General features: G+C 38.6%; 1 protein-coding gene across 1 annotated transcript in view; it reads right to left on the bottom strand.

The window, feature by feature from the left end:
- Nucleotides 1-22,392, bottom strand: part of LOC116268633 (renalase-like) — an 85,633-nt gene that overhangs the window by 17,895 nt on the left and 45,346 nt on the right. The window contains exon 3 of the mRNA XM_031651923.1: nt 12,257-12,432. Within this exon, the coding sequence (XP_031507783.1) occupies nt 12,257-12,432 (176 nt within the window). The remainder of the gene's footprint in view (nt 1-12,256; nt 12,433-22,392) is intronic.

The following is a 22,392-nucleotide window of genomic DNA, read 5'->3' as shown; positions in this document are numbered from 1 at the left end:
AGTGGGACATGTGGGCATGAATAGAGGTAATCAAGAAAAGAGAGCAACGAACACAGAGCTAAGCTACCAACAAAAAAATGACCATCGAAGCACTGTCACCCCATCTCCTCCTCCTCTTACTGCTACTACTGGTAATATTAATTGATAACTTGCTTTGTACTAATGTCTGTAGTAAATGTTTTCTACTGTATTCTCTCATTTCACCTTAACCACAAGTCTAAGGGGTCTGTTCAGTTGTTACCATTTACAGATGAGAACCTTGAGACATAGAGTTACAGTTCAGCCTGCCCAAAGGTTTGAAATGAGTCTATGTTATGCCAAAGTCCAAGATCATAATTACCTCACATTATTAAAAATCCAGGAATTATAAAGCACAAATATGGGAGAAAAATCATAGGAATTGTGGCAGAATAATGAAAAGAGCTTGATTTTATTATAGAAAAGAACTATGAAACAAAACACCTAATGTACTTTAACTGATAAACACAATTGATTGTTGTCTTTCAAAGTACTTATCTTAGAAGGTGATGTATTTATATCCATGATGATGAACTGGCCAATGTCTTTGAAGGTTGTCAGATTTAAAATTACTTTTAAAATCAGCTTACTGGTTATACATTAAAACAGATAAACAAATATAAGCCAGCTGTATGTTTTTTAGTTACCTCTAAATTTTTTTAATTGTTAAGACTGTATTTAAATGAGTTAAGTACAAATGATTGTGGTTTTTAAAACAATAAATTGAACCTCAAGCTTCAAAGACCTGATGCAACTGATGATATATTGAAGAATATGTGTCAGACTATGAAAGAGATGCCCAGTTTTATTGAAATAAGCGTGCAGTTTGTCGAGGTGGCTGACTACTTTGAAGAGGACAACAATCTTTTGGATTTGTAAGTTTGTTATATTTATGATATCAGCCACTACCTTCCAGTTCCAACTCACCTAAAGGGAGACAATGAGGGTAACAGAAAATGCAGGGGGAAGGCAAGATGGTTGACTAGATGCAGCCAGGTGGAATGGCTCCCACCAAGGGACCAAGACAACTGGCATGCTCCTAATAGATCTTCAGAAGGAAGGCACCCAAAGTGGACTGAGGGAAGACACAGAAGCTGGACTAAAGAAGGAGAAAGCTGGGAACACTGCATGGGGCTACTGCACACGCAGACTCATTACTGGCCCACAATGGCTCCAGGGGAGTGGGTGAGTTGAACAGGCGAGGAGCAACCTGCTCTCACCATAGGCCTGTGGAACTCTGGCAGGAGAAGACTCCTCAATCACCATGGAAATCAAGTTGGCAGGGAGAGCTGCTTAGAGAAGAGGTAGGGGCAGCAAGCCAGTTGATGTGGAGCCCAGATGGTTTGGTGCGGGAGGATCAGTAGTGAAGTACAGCCAGGGATGGCCATGCCCCTAGGCTTGACTTGCTCCTAGGAGACTTTAGCCCTAGACGAACTGTTGGACCTGATCTCTGAAAGACTATCTTGCCCATTAGATGGGGCTAGGTTGACCTGAGAACCAGCTCAGGCCATGCCTGCTTGCAGGGCAGTCCCAGGTATCCTGGGGCCCTACACCATAGCTTCTGTACTGGTGGACTGTGCCTGATGAGTGCAGAGCTCCAGTAGGGCAGCCTCTACAATCATGCACCAGCCTGCCTACTCCTTCCCCATACTACAGCTTCCCCAAGGCCCATGGCAACTGTCCACATTGCTTTGCTGGTGCATGTCTGCATGGGGTGGGTTTTGCTTTTCTTCTGCGAGAGTGCACTCCGCCCACCCTCCCCCGACCAACCACCATTGCAGACAGCCTTGGTAGGCACAAAACCAGCCAGCCTCACCTCCATTAGTGCCCCACCCTTGTATTAACACTGCACAGAGAACAGCAGATCCTTCTCTTCCCTGAGTGATCACTCCCACTTCCAGTGCAAAGAGAAGGCACCCAGACCTGTGCCAGTCAGCACCCTGCCCCTGAGCCAACACCATCTCCAGTGTGACTGCACACAGTCACCAACCGCATTGCCTCCACCAATGTGGTGAACACCCACAGAGAGGCATGTACCCTGGCATCTGCTAATACTCTGCTGCAGCAGCCATATCTTGGTCCCACCATCACAGTGGGCTGCTAACCTTGAGAAGCCAGAGAACAAAGTTGGGGCCCACTACGAGTCCTGCAGAGTTACAGCATTCAGTCCAGGAGTTGGGAGCTAAGTGTTGGCCCCCTACAGTCTTTCAGAAATGAAGCCAGTTGGTTGAATCGACCTTATGCCACAATCAAACTCTCAAGGTCATCAAATAGGATAAAAGAGGCAAAAAATCCAAAGGTCAGCAACCTCAAAGATTTAAGGTACATAAGCTCACAAAGATGAGAAGGAATCAATGCAAGAACTCTGAAAACTCAAAAAGCCAGAGTGCCTTCTTTCCTCTAAATGACCACATTACCTCTCTAGCAAGAGTTCTGAACTGGGCTGAGGTGGCCAAAATGACAGAAATAGAATTCAGAATATGGATAGGAATGAAGAACACTGAGCTACAGGAGTATGTTGAAACCCAATCCAAGGAAGCTAAAAATAATGATAAAACAAGGCAAGATCTGACAGACAAAATAACCGGTATAGAAAAGAATGTAACTGACCTGAAAGAGCTGAAAAACACATTACAAGAATTTCATAATGCAATCACTAGTATTAGCAGCAGAATAGACCAAATGGAGGAAAGAATCTCAGAGCTTGAAGACTGGCTTTCTGAAATAGGATGGTCAGACAAGAATAGAGAAAAAAGAATGAAAAAGAGTGAACTAAACCTCCAAGAAATATGGGAATATGTAAAGAGACCATATCTATGAATCACTGGTGTCCCTGAAAGAGATGAAAAGAATAGAACCAACTTGGAAACTGTACTTCAGGACATTGTCCATGACAGTCTCTCCATCCTAGCTAGAGAAACCAACATTCAAATTCAGGAAATTCAGAGAACCCTAGTAAGATATTTCACAAGAAGATTATCCCCAAGATACATAATTGAGATTCTCCAAGGTCAAAATGAAAAAAAAAAAATGTTAAAGGTGGCAAGAGAGAAATGTCAGGTAATCTACAAAGGGAAATCTATCAGACTAACAGTGGACCTCTCAGCAGAAACTCTACAAGCCAGAAAAGATTGGTGGCCAGTATTCAATATTCTTAAAGGAAAGAAATTCCAACTCAGAATTTCATATCTGGCAAAACTAAGCTTCATAAGCTTAAAGAAGAAGAAGAAGAAATAAGAATCTTTACAGATAAGCAAATACTGAGGGAACTCGTTACCACCAGACCCGTCTTACAAAAGAGCTCCTGTGGGAAGCACTAAATATGGAAAGGAAGGATGGTTACTAGCCATTACAAAAACACACTGAAGTACATAGACCAGTGACACCATAAAGCAACCACATAAACAAGTCTGCAAAACAACAAGCTAACATCATGATAACAGGATCAAGTATACACATATCAGTACAAAACTTGAATACAAATGGGTTAAATGTCCCAACTGAAAGACAAAGAGTGGCAAGATGGATAAAAAACCAAGACCCATTATGCTGTCTTCAAGAGACCCATTTCACATGCAATGATGCATATAGGCTCAAAATAAAGGGATCTACCAAGGAAACGGAAAAGAGAAGAAAGCAGGGGTTGCAATCCTAGTTTCAGACAAAACAGACTTTAAACCAACAAAGATAAAAAAAGAAATGTATTACATAATGGTAAAGGGTTCAATTCAACAAGAAGATCTAACTATCCTAAATATGTATGCACCCAATACAGGGCACCCAGATGCATAAAGCAAGTTCTTAGATACTTTCAAATAGACTTAGACTCTGACACAAAAATAGTGGGGGACTTTAACACTACACTGACAACATTAGGCAGATGATAGAGACAGAAAATTAACAAAGATACTCAGTACTTAAACTCAGCACTGGATCAAATGGAGCTGACAGATATCTACAGAACTGTCCACCTAAAAACAACAGACCATACATTCTTCTCATTGTCACATGGCACACATTCTAAAATTGATCACATAATAGGAAGTAAAAAACTCCTCAGCAAATGCAAAAGAACTGAAATCATAACAATCTCTCAGACCACAGCACAATCAAATTAGAAATCAAGACTAAGACATTCACTCAAAACCATATAGTTATGTGAAAATGGAATAATCTGCTCCTGAATAACGTTTGGGTAAATAATGAAAATAAAGACAGAAATCAGGAAGTTATTTGAAATTAATGAGAACAAAGATACAACATATCCAAATCTCTGGAACATAGTTAAGGCAGTGTTAGGAGGGAAATTTATAGCACCAAATGCCCACATCAAAAAGTTAGAAAGATCTCAAGCTAACAATTAACATCACAACTAAAATAACTACAGAACCAAGAGCAAATACATCCCAAAGCTAGCAGAGACAAGAAATAACCAAAATCAGTGCTAAACTGAAAGAGATTGAGATACAAAAAAATCACTCAAAAGATCGATGAATCCAGGAGCTGTTTTCTGGAAAAAAATTAATAAAATACATAGACTGCTAGTTAGACTAATAAAGAAGAAAAGAGAGAAGATCCAAATAAACACAATAAGAAAAAACAAGCAGGATATTACTACTGACCCTACAGAAATACAAACAACCATCAGAGAATATTATGAACACTTCTGTGAACATAAACTAGAAAATATAGAATAAATGAATATATTCCTGGACACATACACCCTCCCAAGACTGAACCATGAAGAAACTGATTTCCTGAACAGACCAATAATAAGCTCTGAAGTTGAGTCAGTAATAAATAGCCTATCAACCAAAAAAATCCCAGGACCAGACAGATTCACTGTTGAATTGTAGCAGATGTACAAAGAACCGGTACCATTCCTGCTGAAACTGTTTCAAAAATTTGAGGAGAAGGGACCCCTCTGTAACTCATTCTATGAGGTCAACATCATCCTGATACCAAAACCTAGCACAGATACAACAAAAAAAGAAAACTTCAGGCCCATATCCTTGAACATTGAGGCAAAAATCTTCAAAAAAACACTGGCAAACAAATTCAGCAGCACATCAAAATCTTATCCACCATGATCAAGTAGGCTTTATCCCTGGGACACAAGGTTAGTTCAACATATGCAAATCAATAAATATGATTCATCATGTAAACAGAACTAAATACAAAAACTATATGATTACCTCAATAGATACAGAAAAGGTTTTCGATAAAATTCAATGCCCCTTCATGTGAAAAACTCTCAATAAACTAGGTATTGAAGGAACATATCTCAAAATAATAAGAGCCATCTATGACAAATCCACAGCCAACATCATACTGAATGGGCAAAAGCTAGGAGCATTCCCCTTGAAAACCAGCAAAAGACAAGGATGCTCTCTCTCACCACTCCTATTCAACATAATTTTGGAAGTCCTGGCCCACCCGGCCAATCAGGCAAGAGAAAGAAATAAGGGGCATCCAGACAGGAAGAGGAAGTTGAACTACCCTGTTTGTAGATGGTCTCAGCCCAAATGCTTCTTAAGCTAATAAACAACTTCAGCAAAGTCTCAGGATACAAAATCAACATGCGAAAATCACTAAATCACTAACATTCCTATATACCAACAATAGTCAAGCCGAGGGCCAAATCAATCCCATTCACAAGTGCCATAAAAAGAATGAAATACCGGCTCACGCCTGTAATCCCAGCCCTCTGGGAGGCTGAGACGGGCGGATCACGAGGTCAGGAGATCGAGACCATCCTGGCTAACACCGTGAAACCCCGTCTCTACTAAAGATACAAAAAATTTAGCCGGGTGCGGTGGCGGGCGCCTGTAGTCCCAGCTACACGGGAGGCTGAGGCAGGAGAATGGCGTGAACCCGGGGGGCGGAGCTTGCAGTGAGCCGAGATCGCGCCACTGTACTCCAGCCTGGGCAACAGAGCGAGACTCCGTCTCAAAAAATAAAAAATAAAATAAAGAATGAAATACCTAGGAACACAGCTAACCAGGGAGGTAGAAGATCTCTTCAAGGAGAACTACAAAACACTGCTCCAAGAACACAGAGATGACGCAAACAAATGGAAAAGCATTTCATGCTCATGGATAGGAAGAATCAATATTGTTAAAATGGCCATACTACCCAGAGCAATTTATAGATTCAATGCTATTGCTATTAAACCACCATCAACATTCTTCAAAAAACTAGAAAAAACTATTTTAAAATTTATATACAACTAAAAAAGAGCCTGAATAGCCATGGCAATCCCAAGCAAAAAGAACAAAGCTGGAGGCACTAAAACAGCATGATACTGGCACAAAAACAGACACATAGACCAATGGAACAGAATAGAGAACTTAGAAATAAGGCCACACACCTACAACTATCTGATCTTTGACAGCCCTGACAAAAACAAGTAATGGGGAAAGGATTCCCTATTCAATAAATGATGCTGGGAGAACTGGCTAGCCATATGCAGAAGACTGAAACTGGACCCCTTCGTTATACCATATACAAAAATTAACTCAAAATGAATTAAAGACTTAAGTGAAAAACCCAACACTATAAAAACCCTGGAAGACAACCTAGGCAATACCATTCTGGACACAGGAAGAGGCAAAGATTTCATGACCAAGATGCTAAAAGCAATTGCAACAAAAGCAAAAATTGACAAATGAGATCTACTGAAAGAGCTTCTGCGTAGCAAAGGAAACTATCAACAGAGTGAACAGACAGCCTATAGAATAAGAAAAAATTTTTGCAAACTATGCATCTGACAAAGGTCTAATATCCAGCATCTATAAGGAACTTAACAAATTCACAGGAAAAAAACAACCGCATTAACAAGTGGGCAAAGGACATGTGCAGACACTTCAAAAGCAGACATACACATGGCCAAGATTCACATGGAAAAAAGTTGAACATCACTGATCATTAGAGAAATGCAAGTCAAAACCACAATGAAATCTCATACCAGTCAGAGTGGCTGTTATTAAAAAATAACAGATGCTGGTGAGGTTGACGAGAAAAAGGAGTGCTTACACATTGTTGGTGGGATTGTAAATTAGTTCAACCATTGTGGAAGACAGTGTGGCAATTCCTTAAAGACCTAAAATCACAAATGTCATTCAACCCAGTAATCCTATTTCTAGATGCATACCCAAAGGAATATAAGTTGTTCTATTATAAGGATACATGTACACATATGTTCATTGCAGTGCTATTCACAATAGCAAATACATAGAATGAACCTAAATTCCCATCAATAATAGACTGGATAAAGAAAAGGTGATACATATACACCATGGAACACTATGCAGCTATAAAAAAGAAAGGGATCATGTCCTTTGCAGGAAAACATGGATGGAGCTAGGGGCCATTATCCTTAGCAAACTAATGCGGGAACAGAAAACCACATACCGCATGTTCTCACTTGTAAGTGGGAGCTAAATGATGAGAACACATGGACGCATAGAGAGAAGCAACACACCCTAGGGCCTATCAGAGGGTGGAGGGTATAGGGTGGGAGAAGGGAGAGGATTAGGAGAAATAATGGGTACTAGGCTTAATACCTGGGTGATAAAATAATCTGTACAACAAACCCCTATGATACAAATTTACCCATACAACAAACCTGCACGTGTACCCCTGAGCTTAAAAGTTAAAAAATAAGAAAAAGAAAAAGAAAATACATCGGAAAAAGCAAGAAAAAATTAAAATATCAATTACCACCTGACCTTTCAATGCTGAAATTAGACACTATTACTCACCAGAAATTAATCTCATGAGGGAATAATGTAAGCGTACGGGTGGTCTCAAGCTCTTCTGTGTGCACACCCACTTCCTCCACCAAACAAAATCTGTAAGAAAAATTCTGGCCTTCAGCCATTGCCCATTTCCTCTTTTCTTTCTTACTCCTTTTAACACCTAGCAGTACTATGGGTAACTAAGGTAATCAGCTGGAAAAGGCCTGAAGGAACCAAATGGAAACTTTTATTGAAAAGGGCAAAAACTTCCTTGTTTAAGAGGTGGGAGGGGAATAAAAGGATAGAGTCAAAAGTGAAGAATGTGAATGGAAGGTTGAAGAAAGGAAAGAAAAAATGACAAGCCTACATGGCTGATTGTCAGCGAAAGTTTCTGCAGGTTATTAAGGGAGCAAAGAGAGGATTCAAAGGAGTTTTCATAAGAGGGTCATACCAGGAATGAGGAGAGCTTTCCAAAAGAGTTGTGAATGATAAATTTTGGAAATTCTTTAAAGTTCTAGAAGAGATACCAGTAAAGATTGGAGTTATTTTAAATACTGTTTGTGGCCAGGTGCAGTGGCTCATGCTTATAATCCCAGCACTTTTGGGAGACCAAGGCAGGCAGATTGCTTGAGTCCTGGAGTTTGAGACCAGCCTGGGCAACATAGCAAGACCCCGTGACTACAAACATTTAAAAAAAATTAACCGGGAACAGTAGTGTGCACCTGTAATTCCAGTTACTCAGGAGGCTGAGGTGAGAGGATCACTTGAGCTAAGAAGTTTGAGGCAGGCTGCTGTAGTCAGCTCTGATCATGCACTGCACTCCAACCTGAGTGACAGAGTTAGATCCTACCTCTGAAAAAAACAAAACAAAACAAAAAAAACAAAAGAAAAGAAAAGAAAAAAACAAGCTCAGGGCAAAGTATTAAATGAAGATACATAACAATAGAAGATAACTGATTTCTAATTGTACTGTACAAGCTTACAAGGTAGTCCACATCCACATCCATTTATTTTTCCAAAGATATTGCATTTCAATGTATTCATTCATTTCCTCCCCCTAAGTTCCTCTCCTGATTTCCTTGGTATCTGAATGTACATTTGGAGACTAAAAAACAAAGTAATCATGACAGTGCTAAATAAAGTAAGGAAAAGGGCCACTAACATTTTCTGGAATTGAAGAAAGATGGGGAAAATTAGAGCTAAACCTGAATGCAGAAATTACTATAGTTTGAGAAGGACATCATGATAGACACTGAAACGAAGGAAAGCACAGCATAAAATAATGGTCAGAGTATCAGGGTTATCAAACTGATTAAATGTCCCCTGTCAAGGTACATGGAAAGACATTTTCAGTAATTCTGCTTCTAGTGAAAGAGTTAATATGTCATACTTGTTACAGAAACCTTAATTCAATGCATAACCGACTAAGCATCAAGTCATATTAACTGGCTAAACATTTAAATTATGGAAGGCAAATAGCTGCAAAAGGGAGGAACTGAGAACCACAAAAAATCTGCCATTGCTTTTCTGTTTGTTTGAACCACCTACTCAAGTGCTTTATTCAAATTAAAAATGGGATGCACAGAAACAGCTCCTAAGTCTTTCAAAAAATGCCTTCTTTCTTCACCTGCCTCTTTCCTAAGAGCAGCACCCACAAGAATGCACCATTATCTTACCCAAGACAAACTTCAATTTAGAGTCTTAGGAGAAGGCCGTCAGCAAATATTAGTCTCTAGGGTTTCCTGAGCAGAGTACTAGGCATATTGTAGGCATTCATTAAATGCTTATTGAATAAGTGAGTTACCAAATGAATACATGAGAAAACATTTTTTACCCCACTGCTGCAATTGTGAATATGGATATGCGACATTAGGAATAGCACTAGGCTTGGGAGAGCAACACCAAGGAAATCAGAAACTGTCCCCACACAAAATACTCCTCTTTTCTCTTGTAGATAGCAGCTGCTCCCTTAGGGTGGCTTGAGTCTTACAGGGCTGATGCTCTCTCCAGAGGTTTTATGAGGAAGAGGGAAACAATGCCTCATTAAGGGGATCCATCAGGGGATTTGGGAGAAAGGAGGGTGTGGCAGGCAGAAGTAATGCCCCTATCACAAACATCCATGTCTTAATCCCTGGAACCTACAAATATGTTATGTCAATGGAAAGGAAGATTTTAGGTTGCAGATGGATTAAAAGTGTGAGTCAGCTGAACCTGAGATGGCGTAAGTATTCTAGATCACACAGGTGGGCCCAATGTCATCACAAGAGTGAGGTAGAAGAAAAGGTCAGAGTGGAAGAAGGATTTGACCTGCTGTTGCTGGCTTTGAAGATCGGAGGGGTCTCAAGCTGAGGAATGTGGGCAGTTTCTAGAAGATGATAAAGGCAAGAAAATGGATTCTCTCCTAGGGCCTCTAGAAAGGAATGCAGCCCTGGCCACACCTGGATTTTATTCCAGTGAGACCCATTTTCGACTCTTACCTCCAGGAATGTAAGATAATAAATTTGTGTTGTTTCCCACTACCAAGTTTTTGAGAATTTGTTACAACAACAACAGGAAATAGAAGGTGGGTGAAGAGGATGGAAGGACTTGAGAGGCAGGTAGACTGGTTTCATCATTATTACCTGTGGGGATTTAAGGAAGTTATTTCATCTCTGTGAGGCTTCGTGTGCTCATCACTATAGTTTTTCTAAAACTAACAAACTCATAAAACTGCTTTTAAAAAATATATATTTAAAATAATCTATTTAGGGTTTATCTTTACCACTAGATACATTTTTAATTTGATTTTTTTCTATTTTTAAATTGACTTCACTTGTTTCTTTTTCAGAACAGTTTTAGGTTCATAGCAAAACTGAGAGGAAGGTATAGAGATTTCTAATATGTCCCCTACCCTCCCACATTTCTATCATAAATGAATGTTATGTTCTGTAAAATGATCCTCAAGGTACTATGAGAAGTATATGAATAGTGGAACATGCAAACTTCTAAGTCTGCATGATAACTTACTCCTTTTCAGGTTTTGTAGCCAATGTAGACTTCATGACTTCAGAGTTGTAAATATAGTGAGATAATTTCAACATCCAAATTGTAACAAAATCATTGCTAGGGTTTGGAGGTACATTGTGTTCAAAGATTTTTATTAAATTTTGTGATATTGCACAACTTTGATTAGGCCATTTTGTGGTTAGGACAAATCTATTTTTATTAACACATGAAATATTAAGAAATAAGTAGATTTTTAAACCCACTTTTTCAGTTTATTAATAAATTACGAGAAAGGCATGAGAGGAAGCCTCATAAACGAATGTTTCTTTTAAAGGAGTATTTATAAATCACAAAGCGACTTGATGTATAATATACCTAGCTTCAAAATATATCAACAAGATTATTTCCCTGTTTTCTTATTCAAGCTAACTTAAAATTGAGTTCAATATCACTTAAAGAGAATAGCTATTTAGATTTTTCAATGCTTTTAAAAGGAAAAAGTAAAGTCTTCTAAAGTGACCATGACGTGCTTAAGTAAATATTTTCCCCAAAGGTTCACTGTATAATTTAACTTGAGAAGATAAGAGTAAAACATAGACCTGCTGCAATATTTTAGGAAGTAATTTACTATTTCCTCTGATTTTGGAAAGCCCTTTAAAATATACAAAACCAACTGCAATTTCTCACAACACCACTTTTTCTAAAGGCTTCACAGCTTGGATAACCAATAGGGATGGTAAATCAGTTCGTCAACAAGCTCAGAAATCCCAGGAAAAAAATGGAAAACTCACTGCTTTTTCTCCTGTATCTGCCCTTTGCTTCATTGTCCCCTAAATGACTTCACTACTGAGTTTACGGATCAAAAGACTTTTTCTACGAATACTCACTTCCATTGAAATATGCAGAAATTTTCAGAAAAAGTCAACATTTACTTAGTATAAGGAGCTTTAAATTTGAACTAGTAGAGTGATCAGCAGGTTTAATCTAACCCTGAAAAACAGCTCAACTAGCTGTCCTATGCAGGTACTTATCTCTCTCCCACAGAGAGCTCAGCTGGCAGCAGTCAAAACCAAAGTGGAAACTTAATAAAAATGAAAATTGTGGTAGCAAAATACACTTACAAGGTTAATTTGACATATTGCAAAATTTTGGGAAGTTATAGTGGTTTCTAAGTATCCACAGTACTGATATAGAAGAAGCCCAAAGAAACAGCTGCATTTGGAGATATAAGCTGCCTTGTCTGAAGAGAAGACCTCAGAATATCAAGGGTTGTAAGTCTTGAGATAGAATTTGAAGATAACATTGGTGAATATTGTATGCATTTCTTGTTGAGAAACAGCAGGACAATAAAACCCGCAGAAGTTATATTTATGTGTTGGGCAAACACATGTTTGCTCCAAAGATCACATAGTTAATTTTTTTTACTAGAGAATGCAAAAGATAAAGAAGTAACATCAGTTCTGTTAGCCTATTAAGAAAATTGTTGTGCTTAGACCACTGGATTATTTGATTACCTGTGAATGTCTCCATTTTTGGCATTTGGTAGCAATTGGCTGAGGCAAACCTGGCAAAATGTTTTCCAGCTGCTGGAAGATTAACTCCTGCACATCCTCAATGCTGTGTTCCAAGTATGTAACTCCAAATGGGACAGTGGTGTGAATCACGAGGGAAGGCCCAATTTCTGATGACTCTGTGGCATAAGAGGATCATAAAGATGCATCTTAAAGTGGGTAGGAGGCAAGCATCTCTCAGGATTGCAATTCAAACTAGAGAATTGATCACAATAATCAAGCAATAAGTAGAGGAAAAACTTATTCTAATCTTTAAAGCATAAATTAGGCATTTCTGAAATTCAAAATCAAACTTCTCTGAAGAGGAAGACAGATTAAAGAGAAGTTTTACTGAACAGATTGTCAGATATTGCTAAAGAACTGGAAGAAAGGGTAGAAGTTCATTTAATATGAACTGCCTTGGATATAATTATATTTAGGTTTGTTTTCTCTCATTCACAAAATTTCTAGCTCTTCAGGGCAGGGTCCATTTTTTAATACAGAGTCTATAATCTTCATAAATTCTGAGAACAAAGTAGATATTCAATAAATACTTGTCTCATTCAATTAATGCTTAAGGGGTTGAAATATATTTTGTTGAAATTACACAAATGTCAGAACAAAAACAAACCAAGCTCCTCTCTAAAAACAGGCTTGTCCTCATAATATTCTTCTCTATGTTTTAATTACCATTTCTTTATGTTTTAATCAGCATTAAAAATAAAAGTCTGTCTCATTCAAAACATGAAGCAACTTTCCATTTTTGTTTGCCATTGATTTTTTTGCTGTCTGTTTGTAATCACAAATAATGAGTATCTGCTTTGTATCATTCACTCCTTAGTAGAATATAGAGCAATCAAATAAAGTCTCAGTTGAAAGAAACATAAGTAACTGAGACATTAGAAAGCACCGTCTTGGAAGAATATTAACAAGAATTTGTCCGCTATTATTTGTTTGAATCATGCAGAAGAGAAAGCTGAGAGGAAAACAATGATAGATGTAAAACATATGAATATAATATGAAAATTGGAACCTCCCCCTCCTGAGAGAATAGAATATTAAAGTGTGTGAGGCACTGATAGGAGATGTCAAACCTGATTCTGGAAATTCTTTAACTTGGGATTGTAAAAGGTAATACAATGATCTATTTGAGTTACAGCAGTACAATTGACACAGGAAAGAAAGAGTTGACATAAGCCACTTACTCACTATGTGCCCGCTTAATCTCTTTACATTTCAGGTTTTTTTTTTTTTTTTTAATGAGAATAAGTTAGTAGCCACCACATAGGTCTATGATGTGCATTAAATAACATAGTACACATGAAGTACTCAGCATAGTTTCTGACACAGAGTAGGTGCTTAATAAATGTAAGCTATGGGAATGGAAGCAATAAGCCAGATACATGGGTAAAGCTTCCTGAGTGTTGCCTAAATTATAGGTGTGAGTCATGTTTTATGAAAGTACTTCATTTTTCCATTGCACTCAGCACAAGGAACCCTGGCTTATAAATTTTATGGCAAAACACAAGAGAAGAGAGTCCCAACATGCTGCAAACTTTTTAAAGTGCAGTGAATGCTTCCAAAGAGTTTCACGTATATGAGGTGAGGGACCTGAATTCAGAATTTGTGCAGTAAATGCAATGGTAAGCTGGACTGTACAGTATTTTCACCTCACAGTAGCTGAAACAACTTGAAAGAGGAAACAGAGGGGCCATCTCTTTGAATGTTCAATGTGTAACCTGTCAGTGAAGACTTTACAGGTTCTGTACAGAGGGAAGGACCCAGGAGTGGGAAATCTCAATTCCTTTCACAGAATACTACCACAGTGAGAAATCTGTTGCATATTGCCTTAGGAAGTGTTATTTATGTTATCAGTTAATAAATTAAGGGAGGCTTGTTCACAGTGATGGGGTATCAATGCCACCCCTCTTCCATACTATCAGGCCTCTGAGCCCAAGCTAAGCCATCATATCCCCAATGACCTGCACATATACATCCAGATGGACTGAAGTAACTAAAGATCCACAAAAGTGAAAATAGCCTTAAATGATGACATTCCACCATTGTGATTTATTTCTGCCCCAGCCTAACTGATCAACGTACTTTATAATCTCCCCCACCCTTGAGAATGTACTTTGTGAGATCCAAACCCTGCCTGCAAAACATTGCTCCTAACTCCACCGCCTATCCCAAAACCTATAAGAACTAATGATAATCCACCACCCTTTGCTGACTCCTTTTCCGGACTCAGCCCGCCTGCAACCAGGTGAAATAAACAGCCTTGTTGCTCACACAAAGCCTGTTTGGGGGTCTCTTCATACGGACGCATGAGACACATACAGTACCACATCTTCCCAGCAACAGAGAAAACTACTAGGTCAGCATTCTGAAGCAGGGAAGTTGAGGCTCTGAGTTGACTTATCCATGGCAAGCTTCAAAGGAAAATGAATGCTAGCTGCATGCTGAGAATTGGGAGGTTGCACTGACCCAGCTATTTGTTCTAGGGGGAACTCATAAAGTCACTAAGACCAGTGATGGTGTGATGCCAGGTTTCTTCCATTTACATTAACCATCCACTCCACAGAGAGCAATAAAAAATGAAATTTAAGACCTAAAGTGAAATAGTTCTTGCATAACAATGAGAGAACAACCTGGCTACTTATTTTTATTGGAATCGTATATTTATTTTGAAAATTTAGATGAAAATTTGAATAGCTATGACTGAAAACAGTAAGTTTTGGGGAAAAGCTCCCCCAACCCTAAATTAGAGCATATTTTCAGAAGCTAAAGTCTAAAAATACAAAGAGCCAAGCAGAATTTAAACGTGACCAAAGTTTGAAAATAGAGCAGTATCGACAGAGCGAGACTCCGTCTCAAAAAAAAAAAAAAAAAAAAAAAAAAAGAAAATAGAGCAGTATAAAAAGCCACAAATATGTTAATAGGATTTAGAGCATAAATTCAGCATAATCATTATTCCTTGGTCACTGGGAAGTTAATGATGCTATTTTTCTTTTTCTTTTCTTTATTCAGTTTAACAAGAATATTACCTAGTTTTTGGCATTTTAAATGTAAAGCTCATAGTAAGTTGACAATTATTTCTCTACTTTGGGAAATCAATGGCTACAGAGTCAGAAGATAAGTATTTGAACCTCTGCAACCTTTAATAGCCCTGTAATCGTGGACAACTTAATCTCTCAGGCTTCACTTTTTTCCATCAATTAAAAGGGAGCAACACTACCGACCTTACAAGCCTGCTATGAGGATTAAGTGAATTACCCACATAAAATCCTTCCTTCAAACATAAAGTGCTACACAAACAGAAGGCATTTCTAAGTAATATTCTTGTTTTCACCTCTCCACTGTTGAAAGAGCGGCTTTAGAAAGGGATAACAGAATTGACTTCTCTCAAAGCATTAAGACTGATCATTATATCAACACCCCAGGGACAATGGAAGACTATTCCTGGGTATAGGCAGAGCAGGATTTGATTTTTTGTGTGTTTTGTAAGATATACATAACATAAAATTTACTGTTTTAACCTATTTTACGTATACAGTTCAGTAGCATTGAGCATGTTCACTTTGTTCTATAACAGTTACCATCAAGCTTCTGGTTTTCAAGATGCCTGTCTAGTGACATCAGATTCCAGATCTTTTCAGAAAGATCAACGTTACCTGTGAATGGACAAGTTCCAAATGAAAAACTGACAGAAGAGATCCAGGACCTGTCAGAGTGCCCAGCGGAAAAAGCTGAGATACAGGGGAAAAAAAGCAGCAAGGGTCTGGCAGAGATTGACCCCTGAGGAACTCAGAACCCTTTGGCAAGGGGTAGTGGGAGTGTTTCTCTGCTCCCTTCACCCCTGCAACAATTCACTGACTGTCAAACTGTTGGGGAGCCCCTCTGCCCTCTAGATCAAGGGCAATGCTGTCAGTGGTGACTTGGGGAAATTTTCCAGGGGCAGAGAACCAAGTGGCCAGCTCATGTTAAGCATGCCTATACTCCCCTCAGACCTGAACTGACATGGCCGAACGGAGTCATGCTAGTTGTGCACCTGTGGTGGGACACTGCCCTGCCCAGGGAATCTCTGCCCTTGAGTCACCACACCACGAGATTCCCCACAAACATACCCCACAACCCACTCTGTCTCTGGCAAACACAGGGGGCTGGTGGGTCCCTGTGGAGCTGTGGGAGCCCTGGAGATCTCACCCTTGGTGGGCTGCCTTGAAGGGAATGGGGAGCACAGCCCACTAAAGTCTCCCTTGGGACAAAGGAAATGAAGGAAGTGGCACCAATTGGTGAAGGGGGTAGAACTGATGGTTAGGAAAGGTTGTAGAAAGGGAGTCATCCGCCCCTTGCCACCTTTAGCACTGTTGAGGATGCAGTAGTAGTTCTGGCTGGGGGCTGGTATATGTGCACCTGGAGAAAGCACTTATCACACTTTTTGTAGTGACTCCACACTTGCTGAAAGTGAGCCTGTGCTGCTTGGGCTTGCACAAAGGGCAGGGCCCAACTCCCTGACCCTACACAAAACAGCAGCATCCTGGCAATGGAGGACAGACAAGCCACAGAGTTGTCTGCTCTGGACTGGAGGAAGAGGCTCTGCCCCAAGCCCATCTTAGTGGTAGCTGCCAAAATGGTGTATCAGTAGCCCATAGCCACATTGCAGCTGGGAACCAAAGGAAAAAGTCTTTATGAACTGAAGTTTGTGAGCCCTGTGACATGGTGTGATACGGGAAGCAGTTGGCATTCCTGGAGCTGGTGCACTTCCCCCACTGCTCCTTCCCCAAAGACCTCAGCATGCTCCAACAATCTACCTGTGGGTGGGCCAGCTCTTACTCGTAAGTGCCACCTACTGGACTAGAGCTTGAACTCCACCAACAAATAAAACACCTGCTGCCAGAAGGGCTGAGTGCTAGTGCATGTGATGAGACTTCCACACCCTCAGCCAAACAGTAGATAGAGCGTTGGCTCATACATTGAATACATTGCTACAAGAAGCAGCATCTGAGAAAGCCACCACACAAAAGCTATCCACAATGAAGGACCCATACAGCACCTTGGTCCTCTGAAAGCACCTGGAAAGGAGGCCAAATGATCATACACAACATACAACATACCCACAAGATTAAAAAGAATTACAAAATGTAAAAGTCTTATCCAAATGACAGCAAACAAAAAAATAAACAGTGACAGCTGCCTCATATGAGAAGGAATCAGTGCAAGAACTGAAGCAGTAAAAAAACTCAGAGTGGATTGACACTTCCAAAGCATTTCATTTGCTCTGTAGCAATAGGTCCTAACAAAAATGAAAAGTCTGAAATGGCAGATAAATAATTCGAAATATAGATTTTAAGGAAACTCAATGAGATCCAAGAGAAAGTTGAAATCCAATACAAAGAAACTAGAAAAACAATTCAGGATATAAAAGATGAGATAGCTGTGTCAAAAACAAAAACAAAAACAAAAAAACAAACAAAAAATCCCAAACAATTAGAACTTCTGGAACGAAAAAAATTCACTGAAAAAATTTCAAAATACAGTTGGAAGCTTTAACAATAACCTAGACTAAGCAGAAGAAAGAATTTCAGAGCTTGAATATTGGTCTTTCAAATTAATCCAATCAGACAAAAATAAAAAAGAATTTAGAAAAATGAATAAAGCCTTTGAGAAATATGGGATTACATAAAGTGAACAAAATATAACTGCTTGGTATTCCTGAGAGAGAAGAAGAAAAAGAAAGCAACCTGGAAAACATATTTGAGGGAGTAATTCAGGAAAATCTCACTAACCTTGCTAGAATCGTCAACATCCAGATATAAGAAATTAAAAAAGCTCCCACAAGATACTACACAAGATGATAATCACCAAGGCCTATAATTATCAAACTATCCAAGATCAACATGAAAAAAAATAAAAATCTCAAAGGAAGGCAGCTGAAAAAATGGGATAAATGATCCATAAAGGAAATACCATTAGACTAACAGCAGACTTCTCTGTAGAAGCCTTACAAGCAAGAAGAGATTGGGGGTATATTTTTAGCTTTCTTAAGGAAAAAAATAGTCGGTAAAGAATTTTATACCCTGCCAAACTATGCTTCATAAATGAAGGAAAAACAAAGTTTTCCCAGATGAGCAAATGCTAAGGGAACTCTTCATCACCAGACCAGTCCTACAAGAAAAGCTCAAAGAAGTTCTAAACATGAAAACAAAAGAACGATGCTTGCTACCATAAAAGCACACATAATGCCAAAGTACACAGATCCTATAAAGCAATTACACAATTGAGACTACAAAGTAACTAGCTAACACTATCGCAGGAACAAAACCTCACATATCAATATTAACCTTGAACATAACAGCATAAAAGCCCCACCTGAGAAACATAGATTGGCAAACTAGAATTAAAAAAACAAGACCCAACCATCTACTGTTTTCAAGAGACCAATGTCACATATTACAGCCACAGTCTCAAAGTAACAGAATGGAGAAAATCTGTCACACAAATGGAAAACAAAAAAGAGTAAAGGTTGCTATTCTTGTGTGAGATAAAAGAGACTTTAAAACAACCATATTAAAAAAAAAAAAGACAAAGAAGAGTATTATATAATGATAAAGGGTTCAACTCAATCAGAAAATTCTACTATTTTAAATATATGTTCACTCAACATTGGAGCACCAAGATTTAGAAAACAAATACTACTAGACGTAAGAGAAGAGATAGACAGACTTACAATAATAGTGGGGGGTTTCAACACCATGCTGATGGCACTAGATAGAACATTGAGGCAGAAAATAACAAAGAAAATCTGGACTTAAATTGGACTCTTAACCAAATGAACCCAGTAAATGCCATAGAACACTACACCCAACAACCACAGAAAGTATGTTTTTCTCATCTGTGCATGGAACAGTCTCTAAAATTGATTATAAGATTGACCATATAGAAAATCTCAATAAATTTGGCCGGGCGCGGTGGCTCACGCCTGTAATCCCAGCACTTTGGGAGGCTGAGGTGGGCGGATCACGAGGTCAGGAGATCGAGACCATCCTGGCTAACACGGTGAAACCCCGTCTCTACTAAAAATGCAAAAAATTAGCTGGGCGTGGTGGCGGGCGCCTGTAGTCCCAGCTACTTCGGAGGCTGAGGCAGGAGAATGGCGTGAACCCGGGAGGCGGAGCTTGCAGTGAGCCGAGATCGCGCCACTGCACTCCAGCCTGGGCGACTGAGCGAGAGACTCCGTCTCAAAAAAAAAAAAAAAAAGAAAATCTCAATAAATTTAAAAACATCAAAATCATATCAAGCATCTTCTCAGACCACAGTGGGATAAAATCAGGAATCATACCAAGAGGAACGATCAAAAACCACATAAGTACATGGAAACCAAACAAACAACTTGCTGCTAAATGACTTTTAGGTAAACAAAAGAATTAAAGCACAAATCAAAATATGTTTTGAAACAAGTGAAAATAGAAACAAAATACCAAAATCCCTGGGATACAGCAAAAGCAGGGCTAAAAGGAAAGTTTATTCTGCTAAATGTTTACATCAAAAAGATAGAAAGATCTCAGATTAACAACCCAATGTCACATCTAAAGGAAGTAGAAAAATGAGAACAAACCAAACCCAAAGCTAGAAGAACAAAAGAATTAACAAAGATCGGAGCAGAATGAAATAAAATTGTGACCAACAAAATATACAACAGATCAATGAAATGAAAAGTTGGTTCTCTGAAATGATAAACAACACTGATAGACCAGTAGCTACATTAACCAAGAAAAAGAGAGAATATTCAAATAAGCATAATCAAAAAAATGACAAGGGTGACATTACAACTGATATCGCATAAATACAAAAGATTCTCAGAGGCTATTATGAATATCTCTATGCACACCACCTAGAAAACCTACAGGAGATGGATAAATTCCTGGAAACACACAACTTCACAAGATTGAATCAGGATGAAATTAAAATGCTGAACCGACCAATAATGAGTTAGAAAATTGAATTAGTAATAAAAAATCTAGAAACCAAAAAAAATTCAGGACTAGACAGACTCATGGCCAAATTCTACCAGACCTACAAAGAAGCTGGTACCAATCTCAATGAAACGATTCCAAAACACTGAGCAGGAGTTCTTCCCCAACTCATTCCAAAACATAGTTGAGGAGTTCTTCCCCACCCAAATCTCATCGAAAATTGCAATCCCCACGTGTTGGGGGTTGGGGGTGATTAGATCATGGGGACAGTTTTCCCCATGCTATTCTCATGACAGTGAGTTCTCACAAGATCTGATGATTTTTTAAGTGTTTGACGCTTCCTCCTTCACAGGTGCTCTCATGTGCTGCCATGTAAGAAGTGCCTGCTTCCCCTTCTGCCATGATTGCAAGTTTCCTGGGGCCTTCCCAGTCATGCAGAACTGTTAGTCAATTAAACTTCTTTACTTTATAAATTATCTCTGGCAGTTCTTTATAGCAGTGTAAAAATGGACTAATACACTCCCTGGGAATGGGAGCAAGACAAGGATGTCTACTCTCATTTCTCATATTCAACATACTACTGGAAGTCCTAGTCAGAGCAATTAGGTGTGAAGAAGAAATAAAAGTAACACAAACAGGAAAAGAAGAAGTAGAATTATCTCTGCTAGCTGATGACATGATCCTATACCTATAAAGCCTAATGACTGCTCCAAAGGACTCCTAGACCTGATAAATGACTTCAGTAAAGTTTCAGGATACAAAACTAATGCACAAAAAATCAGTTGCATTCCTATACACCAGCAACACTCAAGCTGAGAACCAAATCAAACACTCAATCCCACTTACATTTGCCACAAAAAAATACAATATCTAAAAATACATTTAACTAATAAGGTAAAATATTTATACAAGGAGAATAACAAAATACTGATGAAAGAATGCATAGATGATAAACAAATGGGAAAACATCCCATGCTCATGCAGAGGAAGAATCCATATTGTTAAAATGATTATACTGCCCAAAGCAATCTACAGATTCAGTGAAGTCCCTACCAAATTACCTACATCACTTTTTCACAGAATTAGAAAAAAACAATTCTAATTAGCTAAAGCAATCCTAAGCAAAGAGAACAAGGCTGGAGGCATCACATTACCCAAACTCAAAGTATACTACAAGGCTACAGTACCCAAATCAGCATGGTATTGGTATAAAAATAGACAAAGATCCATGGAACAGAATACAGAAGCCAGAACAAATCCATATACCTACAACTAACTGATCCTGACAAAGTCAGTAAAAACAAACAATGGAGAAAGGACACCCTATTCAGTAAATTATGTGGGGGAAAACTGGCTAGGCATTATTATGCAGTAGAATGAAACTGGAACACCACCTTTCACCATAGACAAAAATTAAGTCAAGATAGATTAAATACTTAAATGTAAGACCGGCAACTATAAAAATACTAGAAGAAAACCTAGGAAAAACTACTTTGGACATTGGCATATTCAAAGAATTTATGACTAAGACCTCAAAAGCAAATGCAACAAAAACAAAAATAGACAAATGGGATTTAATTAAACTAATTAACAGAGTAAACAGATAATTTACGGAATGGGAGACAATATCTACAAACTGTGCATCTGACAAAAGTCTAATATCCAGAATCTATAAGGAGCTTAAACAAATCAACAAGAAAAACAAAACAAAACATCCCCATTAAAAAGTGGGGCAAGGTCATGAACCGATACTTCTCAAAAGTAGACATACAAGCAACCAACAAACATATGGATAAATGTTCAACATCACTAATTATCAGAGAAATGCAAATTAAAATCGCAATGAGATACCATCTCACACCAGTCAGCATGGCTATTACTAAAAAGTCAAAAAACAACAGATGCTGGCAAGGCTGCAGAGAAAAGGAATGCTTATACACTGTTGGTGGGAATGTAAATTAGTTTAACCCCTATGGAAAACAGTATGGAGATTTCACAAAGAACTAAAAATATAACTACTATTCTACTCAGCAATCCCACTACTAAAAGTATCTACCCAAAGGAAAAAAAAAATCATTTTATCAAGAAGACACCTGCACACGTATGTTCACTGCATCACTATTC

The sequence above is a fragment of the Papio anubis genome, chromosome 11, assembly GCF_008728515.1.
Source record: "Papio anubis isolate 15944 chromosome 11, Panubis1.0, whole genome shotgun sequence".
NCBI classification, from domain to species: Eukaryota; Metazoa; Chordata; class Mammalia; order Primates; family Cercopithecidae; genus Papio; species Papio anubis.
This window is presented reverse-complemented; position numbering and strand designations above follow the sequence as displayed.